This window comes from Malania oleifera, chromosome 13 (assembly GCF_029873635.1).
Source record: "Malania oleifera isolate guangnan ecotype guangnan chromosome 13, ASM2987363v1, whole genome shotgun sequence".
In the NCBI taxonomy this organism is placed as follows: domain Eukaryota; kingdom Viridiplantae; phylum Streptophyta; class Magnoliopsida; order Santalales; family Ximeniaceae; genus Malania; species Malania oleifera.
In genome coordinates, this window is record NC_080429.1 from 877,562 (window position 1) to 886,781 (window position 9,220).

Here is a 9,220-nt window from a genome sequence, read left to right on the forward strand (position 1 = left end):
TTAACGGAAAAAATACTGTAATTACAAGACAAACATTAAACGATTACAAATAAAAAATATTAAAAGTCTTCTAAAAACAATACTAACAATCATCCAACACATGACTGCAAATTCAAATAAAATTAAATAAAAAATAAAATCAAACAGGCCTAATAAAAATAAAAATAATAAAATAAATTAAAATTAAAAAATAAATAATATTTTTCAAAAATATCATTATTTTTTGTTTTTTATTTTTTTTAAAAAAATTAACCGTACTATTATCTTTCCCAATATTGATAGATGAGCATGAAACTTAGCGAGCCTGGGCTATGGGTTCATGCTGGTATGTTCCCTCGTGAATGGCATTCTTGGAAGATGTTTTGTCAAATTAAATAAATGATTTAAAAAATTAAAAAGAAAGGTGGGGAGGCGGGCCCCGGGTGAAATTTCTGTATGCAAATGTCTGGTAGGAAAAGTCGCAGGAGAATCATTGACTCTTGAAACTTACTTTCTAACCACAAAATTATAATGACTAATGAGAGGGAGAGGGAGAGGGAGAGGGAGAGGATGTCATGCTCATGCCTGTGTGGGAGTAAGCAATTTGGAGGGGAAAGGGTACTGGGTCCTAATCCTTGAGGTCCTACGCGACAACCGTAAGGGTAGGTGAGCCCAAAACCGCATAATGCACTGAATGTATAACTTCATACATATATGTAGATGAGACGACCCTTTCCTGCCAGTAGCTACCGAGCAATATATATAGCAACAACTACTACTCTCGTCAATTAATTTATTTGATCCTCTTCTTCTTCTTCTTCGACTACTTCGTCAATCTGATTATCGGAAATGGGTTCCACGACGGCGAACGAGACGAGGAGGGAGGAGGACCAGTTCGGGCCGGGGAGCGGGTCGGACGAGGAAGCCTTCCTGTTCGGGATGCAGCTGATAAGCGCCTCCGTGCTCCCCATGATCCTCAAATCCGCCATTGAGATGGACTTGCTGGAGATCGTGGCCAGGGCAGGGCCGGGCGCCCAGCTCTCCGCCGCCGAGATCGTCGCCCAGCTGCCCACGGCGAACCCCGACGCCGCCGTGATGCTGGACCGGCTGCTCCGCCTGCTGACCACCTACTCGGTGCTGACCTGCTCCCCCCGCACCCTGCCGGACGGCAAACTGGAGAGGGCTTACGAGCTGGCTCCGGTGTGCAAGTTCTTGACGAAGAACGAGGACGGGGTTTCGCTCGCTCCCCTTTCCCTCATGAATCAGGACAAAGTCCTCATGGAGAGCTGGTATGTTCTAATTTTACACAAATAGCAACTTTTGGATTTGAGCTGCTCACGCCGCTCATTTGCATTCAAGTGAACTATTTATTGTCGAAGTGTTTAGGAGATTAATTAATAATTTGCATCAGAAAATTTTCAATTTACGCTAATGATTTGTGTGTCAAAATTAACTAAGAGTGTTTTTAATTCAAGCAAGAAAATCTTGTTGATAACAATGAACATAATGTTGGGAAATTTAGAATAGATTAGGAGTAGAATTTAGATGCCCGGCCCCCGGAGGCCGGAGGAGTGGGAGGAGAGCTGTAAATGAAATAAAATAAAATAAGCAAAGCGAGAGGGGGCGTGGGGCGTTGGCGTGTAATGATTCAACTTATGGCCTCAATCAATCATTGTCATTATTAATATAATATTATGGTCGAATTGAGTGGTGGCGGGTCACGGGTGGAAGTGGGACCCTACTATGGGACATCATTTACTCGTTTATATAGGACCACCCGCTAGCTGAAGGCTTCACACTTCGCAGTTCCCAACCACTACCCACCCACTCTCTCTCTCTCTCTCTCTCTCTCTCTCTCTCTCTCTCTCTCTCTCTATATATATAGATAAAGGCATCCTTCCATAATGACATGAACTAATTGAAACCTTAGCAAATTTACAATTTTGAAATAAAAATAGGGTAAAAGATATTGCAGGTTTGAGAAAATGACAATTCAAAATTTTAGGAACTTTTTCTTAATAAGATTCAAGATTTGTTAGAAACTCACAATTTTATTTTTCTATATTTTGTCAAAAAAAAATAAGTTTTTATAAATTTTTTAGAAAAGATATGTGTCTTTTTAAGAAATTTTATGATAATTTTTAACTTAAAAAAAATTTGTAATATTTCTAAAATTTTAAATAAGTTTTTTTTTTATAAAAAAAAAATAAATATTTTTTATTCGTAAAAATAAGTATTAAAGCTTGATATACATTGGTTCACAAACTAATAACTTAAACTTTTAAATGAAGTGGTAATCTAACATGGTATCAGAGTCAGGTTATCAGGAGGTTTAGGGTTCTAATCGTCCATCTTTATTCTGTGACATTATTTGTTATTTGTTGTTTATCTCCCACGTGCTATCACTGCGGGGAATGTTAAAGTTTGGTCCACTACCTAATGGCCCTTTTGGACTTGAATGTTATGTGAAAGTGTAGGAGTATTGAAAACAAAAATGATGAATATGAAATGGAAAGATATGTTAACTTTTTAGTACACATTAGCCCAAATTTCCTGAGCCTCAAATGAAAAAGTGATGAAAATTTATAATGCATACATATGTGCAAATTGCATTAAGGAGTTGGGCATGTCAACGATAATTGATAATTTGAATTGATTTGTGAAATTTTATAAGGTACCATTTGAAGGATGCAGTGCTCGAAGGAGGGATTCCCTTCAACAAGGCTTATGGCATGACGGCGTTCGAGTACCACGGCACGGACCCCCGTTTTAACAAGATCTTCAACAAGGGGATGTCCGATCACTCCACCATCACCATGAAGAAAATCCTCCAGACCTACACCGGCTTTGAGGGCCTCTCCTCCGTCATCGACGTCGGCGGTGGCACCGGCGCCATCCTCAGCATGATCGTTTCCAAGTACCCCTCCATCAAGGGCATCAACTTTGATTTGCCCCATGTCATCGAGGATGCTCCCCCTTATCCCGGTATTTTATTTTTACACATATTCCCATTCCCATCATTATTACGTCTGGTTTGAATATCCACGCACAATTTTAATTTTGTCCCGTTTTACTGTTTAAATTTTGGTATGAACCAGTGGAATTGGAATTTGGGTGCAGGGGTAGAGCACGTTGGAGGAGACATGTTTGCTAGCGTGCCGAAAGGGGATGCTATTTTCATGAAGGTAAGCTCTCATCTACATAAACAATAATTGTGTGTTTGGCTGGCAAAGAACGAACAAGTTGATATTTAGCTTCGAACCCTAACCAAAGGGAATTGAAGAAAGTGGATGATTTGGATTACCAACCATGCACTCATGCTGGGTGGTGATCAAAATTCAAGAGTGATGGTTCTTATATTATGTGTGACATGCAGTGGATATGCCACGATTGGAGCGACGAACACTGCTTGAAGTTCCTGACGAATTGCCACAAAGCACTTCCAGAGAATGGGAAAGTGATTGTTGCAGAGTGCATTCTACCAGAAGTCCCAGACACCAGCCTTGCCACCAAGGGGGTGGTCCATATTGATGTCATAATGCTGGCCCATAACCCAGGAGGCAAAGAGAGGACCCTGAAAGAGTTTGAGGCTCTGGCCAAAGGGGCTGGCTTTGCTGGTGTGCGAGTGGCTTGCAGCGCTTTCAACACTTGGGTCATGGAGTTCTGTAAACACATGTGATGTGAAATCAGAAATGATCAGCCCTATTCTATTCTTGGCTTGATTGGGTACTAATGCATACCTGCAATATCACCTTATACTGCTGGATTGTAACTTTGGGGACTGGGGTGTTGTGTGTCTTTTCCCAATCGCCTTATACTCTAGCTAGCTAGACCTTTTTTTTTTTGTTTTATAATGCACGAAAGGTGTAATAAGAGTTGTTACCTTGCCTCTGAAATAAAATTTTTTTGTTGGCAAATTTTCTTCAGTGAAGAGCAAGTCTCAGGATTGTGTTCTATATTATATACATTGCAGGAGCGTAAAAGCATAAACAGTCAGATTAATTCTACTCAAATCAAGCTTCGTATTGAGCTTATGGAAGACAAATGATAGTGGCAGCTTCGTGGATCAGCATGAAGCCTAATGACAATGGAATATTATAATAATAACAAATGCCATAAAAAATCAATGTAATACCAACTACAATAAAAAAATTGAGTAACTCTAGCATATCAACATGGCCCCCTCTATATTAAAGAAAGGAAACCAACTTGCTTAATTGTCAGCACCAGGTGGAACCAAAGCAACACCAGAGGCTCTTAGCTCTTATTCTAGTTAATTAAACTTCTTTCCAAACACTTGAGATTTCATCATAAACATGTTGGGCATTGCAAGAGCTTCCTACCAATTCATTGGGAGGTGGATGCGTATCAGTGGCACATCTTACAGCATCGCCCATTACTCCATTATTGATGCCGGCATTGAAATTTTGCATTCCAGGAGTTGAATTCTGACCAGAAACATACATTCGAACAGAAGAGGCATGACCTCCGCCTACATGGCAGGTTTGGCAGTGTCGTGCAGCCCTCCTCTCCTCGTCCAATAGCCTCTAAAATCACACAAGCAACATTTCAGTCATACCTGATTACTTAAGGTCAACCACAACTGAGTGAAAGCTTCTTCAATAACAGCCATAATAACACTTAACAACATCCATTTTATAATAATGGTATCTTGTTTGTCTTCGACAAATGTAAAAGTGTAATTCTTACTAAGATGTCACTTTGGGACTTCTGAATTGGGACATCTTAGATGCTCCCAGGAATGAGATGCCCACGAGACATATGACCAGAATATTAACCAGATATTGTCTCATGAGAATATTTCTATTTGTTTTGTGTTATATAAAACTCGGAAGCTAGAACCAGAAAGAAAAATTAACAAACTACTGTTAGGAACAAAATTCACTATGATGAGAGGTTCCACGAACCAAATGTCCTAATGTTTCTTCTAAAAAAATGACGAAAACAGTAGCATTGGTTCTGAACAAATGCCACTGTTCTGTTCTTTGTTTTTTTATTCACTAGCACTCTATACGATTGCATTTCAAGATTAAAATTGTTCATCATCAAAGATGTATCAAACCCACTCCCTAATTTAGCAGCACTACTTCCAAAATAAAAGTAAAAACCGAAGTTACCATGGCTTTCAAAGCTTCCACATCTGCTTTAAGTAATCGGTTCTCCATCCAAGCATCTCGGGACCTTTCTTTAAGATTTGAAAAATGTTTAGACAAAGATGCATGTTCTCTTTTCAGTTGTTCAACCTGAGAATGAGAGAGTCAGGTATCAAGTGTTGAGATACTTTGAGAAGTCCAAGACCATGTACAAAATCTAAATCAGAGAAAAGGGGGAAAAAATTTGAAGACATCCGGAAAAGAAAAAAAAACTAGCTTATTAAAATTATAAATTCATAATGATGCCGTGAGAATGCTAGGAGTGGGGGAGGAACATTAAAAGTGAAAGAAATGCAAAAAAATTTCCAACTTCAAGAATCTTTTCTTCTTTAGCTTTTTCCTCGGAAAGCACAAAAATTTTCAATTTCATTTAACTTTAAATGATAGACAATGATACAATACAAAAATTGTATACCTCTGCCTCGAGCTCTTCCTGCTGTTGTTGTTTTCTTTGTCTTGATCGCCTGGCGGACTCCCGGTTTGAAGCCATCCTAAAACCACATCAGCAGTGTTTGTTAGTTGATCATGATCCAACTTATGTCAATTTCTTAGGCATATAACCATACCTTTTAAGGCGCTTATAATCAAAGGGATCCCTGCTCCGCTCAGATGGACCAGCTTCTGTCTCCACGCCTTGATTACCTGATTGCTCATGTGAGGAAGCATCAGTTACACCATATAGACAAGAGGGGGAAAAAGCATAGAATGATCTAAGACATGGATGCACACACGGGCGCACAGGGTATGCTAGAGAAAAAATATGAGATATTAAACTCATCTGTCGTAAATGAATACATGCCAAGATGCAATCAAGTATGGTACATATGGACTAAAATACATTTACTTGCAAATATAAATGCACATAATCTAGCTCGTACCGCATATTGACGACTGGGAATCAACAAACGGGGAGATAGTGGACTGCTCATGAGTAAGATTTTGTGAGTCTAGGGGTTCTGTCTGTTCATGCCAACCTGAAAAATCTAACATGTCCTGCTTTCACAAACAGAAGTCAAACCATTGGTCTCTGATGTGGACCTAATCAAATCCCATGCCAATTAGACAGAAAGTTGAAGTAAAAAGTAGACCAGATATATATTTTATTTTGTATTTTACTGTGGTTGTAGCCTGTAGTTCTTTCTCACAGTAAATCAATGTCTTCAATGCAAGTGCATCTAGCAAGCTTGAAATTCCTCGATGAGTTAAGGCTCGTGTTTTAATCACTGGGGAACTAAAAATTCAATTTCTTTGGAAGAATCTTCTAACTTGTTCGCTTTCAGATTCCAGCATATACAAGAATAATATTTATTGGAAAAGATGATTACAAGCAAAACACCTGCTGAATTACAAGCTTATCAGCCCCAGCCAGCCTAGCAAAGGCAGAAGGATCACATAGAAGTCACCAAATTCAGGGGTCTGGACAGTGTTAACCATCCATTTTATTACAGTTCTAGTTAATTGTTAAATCTTTAGGACAAGTTCTTCCTTCATTCCTACAAAATAACTTGTTGTAATAAAGACCAAGTATAGAACACACACACAGTGGAAGATATAATCTTGCAACAATACACAAGCACACACACACACACAGTGGAAGATATAATCTTGCAACAATACACAAGCGCTCAATATGAATGAGAATAATCAACAATACAAGAATAAAGCAAATGACACAAATACTTCATACAATGTAAAAATCACAATACTCTTGTTCTTACAATGAACTTCTACAGCAAATACACTTAGAAATATATTATATAAAAGTTTTTCGGAGGTTTCCCTCCAAATACCCAACTACCATAACGTCCAAATTCAAATTTCAAAAATCTGCTTGCAACCCATAAGTGCTTGTCGACGAGAACATGGGTTCGTCGACGAGACCAAGAAGACCACTCGTCGATGATTCTGACCACTCCTCGACGAGCCTTCAAAACAGCTCTCGGTATCTCAGACATTCTGAAATTTCTTTGGTCTCGGGATCTTCTCATCGACGAGGTCAAGGCACTCCCCGACGAGTCCCTTTCCTTGTTTACCATAAACAACATAATTAATGAATTTCTCTAAAAGAAAAGTAGTCATTTTGCAATGATGTTTTTCTTTCTCCGGCAACATTTCTCTTCATGCTCGCTTTGGGAAAAAAAAAAAAACAAAAATCTACTTGTTAAAAAATGCAGATTTTCATGAAAAAATCATATATGAGAACAATGACGCCAGTGGCACATGGAAGGGAATCTAACTGTGTCTTAGAACCATATGGGTTCTTGTAGGAAGTTTGTGGTGATCTTTGAAGATTATCAGGGGTGCTTCCTTGAACCATTGTAAGAAAACAGAGGAAAGGGACGAGAGAGCTTAGAGAGCATAAGACATGGAAGTCTGGCGAATGCTGTATATTCCAATTGATGTTTGTGAACAGTATAAACAGCTATTTTATACACAAAATTCCTAACAAACTAACTGATTTACAAACCAAAAATAACAGAAGAACAACAAAAGGAATAATGAACAAATAATAATGAAAAGAATAATCAACAAATAACAAAAAGACAGTTGATCATCCTTCTTCAGATTTCAGCACTTCTGCAGCTTGGTGTTGATTCTCATTAAGTAATACCTTGAACCATTGTAACTTCACATTTGAATTGGAAAGAAAAGGAAGAAGATCATAGAAATAAGATAAGAAATTAACATCAAATGCCATACTACTAATGGGATGGATTATCCCAACTTGCTCTTCTAGGACAGTTCATTCTAGATATATAGTGAAAATATTAATGCTGGAGCATGAATTTCAGATCTTGGATTTGGGTTTAGGTGGATTTGGACTGAAATGGACAAATTTCAATGCAATTTTTACATTACATATTATCCAAATGCAATACAACTCCAAATACACTGGCACTCCAAACATATGGTAAGAATTTCTGAGTGGTTATGGTAGCAAAGATCTTTCAAATTGAAGTATCTAGGAATCCAGTGATGAATACTGAAGGTAAAGAAGTAAACAAACTGAACAAAGCCAAAAAGCTTCTAAATGGGCACATACTCAGATAAATCCTTCAAGGTGGAAAATCAGTTCACTTTTTATTAATAAGCGTAGCTGGACAAGTTTTTCTTGAAAATTCTATGCATTGAGGACCACTGGTGTACTTTCGAAAACTCAAAAAGTGTTAATAGCTGGGCCCTGTTTTCTTCAAAAAAAAAAAATCCATATGTAGTTCTCTACCAGTCTTATCAATAACACATGTTCATTCCAATAACGTGGAAATTGGTACTAACCGATAATCTGTTATCAGCAATCACAAATTAAATGTTTAAATTGGCTACTACCCATCTCCTCTTCCTCTTCTACAAGTAATCAGCAAAGTGTAACAAGTTTTGGAAATCACTTCAACACACACACACACTCACCCACGCATGCTTAAGTGCTGACGTGCTGTAGCTGCATGCATAACCAATGGGTAGAAGTAGAAATAGAAAAGCATATAACCAAACAGCAAAGGCCCTCATCCCCTCCCCGCCAAAAAGGCAAAGCCTTTGTGTTTGCTCCAAGTTCAATCTTCTAAACAAAAGTAAAATACGAAAACAGAAAACAACAAACACTACCAAATCGAGCATGAAACAGAGCAAGTGCGGAAAGAAAGTTTCAAACAATGTACAGAAGGTGGAGAGAGAGAGAGAGAGACTAACCGACAAGTAGTTATCATCGAGGGGAGCCATGAGAAGCGCCTGCAGACCCAACTCCGACGGGCAGTTCTTCAGTTCTCCCGTAACTCCCTGCAACACCTGATGATGATCCTCCTCCATGCCTTTCTCTGTTTCAAAGCTCTCCGTAACACACGCAGGTGGAGACAGAGGATGAAGGAGACATAAATAGGCGGGCAGCGGCTGTACAAAATAATAATAATAATAATAAAATAAAATAAAATGAAAGTAAAAAATGGGAAAAAAATTTGGCTGAGTGTAATTTTGTGTGAATGAGTCGGCATATTCCATTTTTTGTGTGTAATATATTTTTATGCTGCGGATTTTTAGTGTTTAAGAATGAAAATATTTGATTTCTTCCCCCA

General features: G+C 38.4%; 2 protein-coding genes across 2 annotated transcripts; one reads left to right on the plus strand and one right to left on the minus strand.

The window, feature by feature from the left end:
* Positions 1–515: 515 nt before the first annotated feature.
* Positions 516–3,896, plus strand: LOC131146034 (caffeic acid 3-O-methyltransferase). Its single transcript, XM_058095297.1, has 4 exons — positions 516–1,268; positions 2,654–2,964; positions 3,100–3,164; positions 3,356–3,896. Exons 1-4 carry the CDS (start codon positions 829–831, stop codon positions 3,656–3,658), a joined length of 1,119 nt encoding a protein of 372 aa, XP_057951280.1. The 5' UTR covers positions 516–828; the 3' UTR covers positions 3,659–3,896.
* Positions 3,897–4,256: 360 nt separating this feature from the next.
* On the minus strand, positions 4,257–8,957 carry LOC131146672 (basic leucine zipper 9-like). Its single transcript, XM_058096412.1, has 6 exons — positions 8,841–8,957; positions 8,646–8,712; positions 5,720–5,795; positions 5,569–5,644; positions 5,118–5,243; positions 4,257–4,526 (listed from the first exon to the last, which is right to left on the minus strand). Exons 1-6 carry the CDS (start codon positions 8,955–8,957, stop codon positions 4,257–4,259), a joined length of 732 nt encoding a protein of 243 aa, XP_057952395.1.
* Positions 8,958–9,220: the final 263 nt, after the last annotated feature.

Coding starts and splice junctions, on each gene's coding strand:
- LOC131146034 (XM_058095297.1), top strand. CDS start 829: ATGGGTTCCACGACGGCGAACGAGACGAGGAGGGAGGAGGACCAGTTC. Junction 1,269..2,653: donor AAAGTCCTCATGGAGAGCTG/GTATGTTCTAAT, acceptor AAATTTTATAAG/GTACCATTTGAAGGATGCAG. Junction 2,965..3,099: donor GGATGCTCCCCCTTATCCCG/GTATTTTATTTT, acceptor ATTTGGGTGCAG/GGGTAGAGCACGTTGGAGGA.
- LOC131146672 (XM_058096412.1), bottom strand. CDS start 8,957: ATGGAGGAGGATCATCATCAGGTGTTGCAGGGAGTTACGGGAGAACTG. Junction 8,713..8,840: donor TCGATGATAACTACTTGTCG/GTTAGTCTCTCT, acceptor ACTTTTGTTTAG/AAGATTGAACTTGGAGCAAA. Junction 5,244..5,568: donor AGGAAGAGCTCGAGGCAGAG/GTATACAATTTT, acceptor TCTCATTCTCAG/GTTGAACAACTGAAAAGAGA.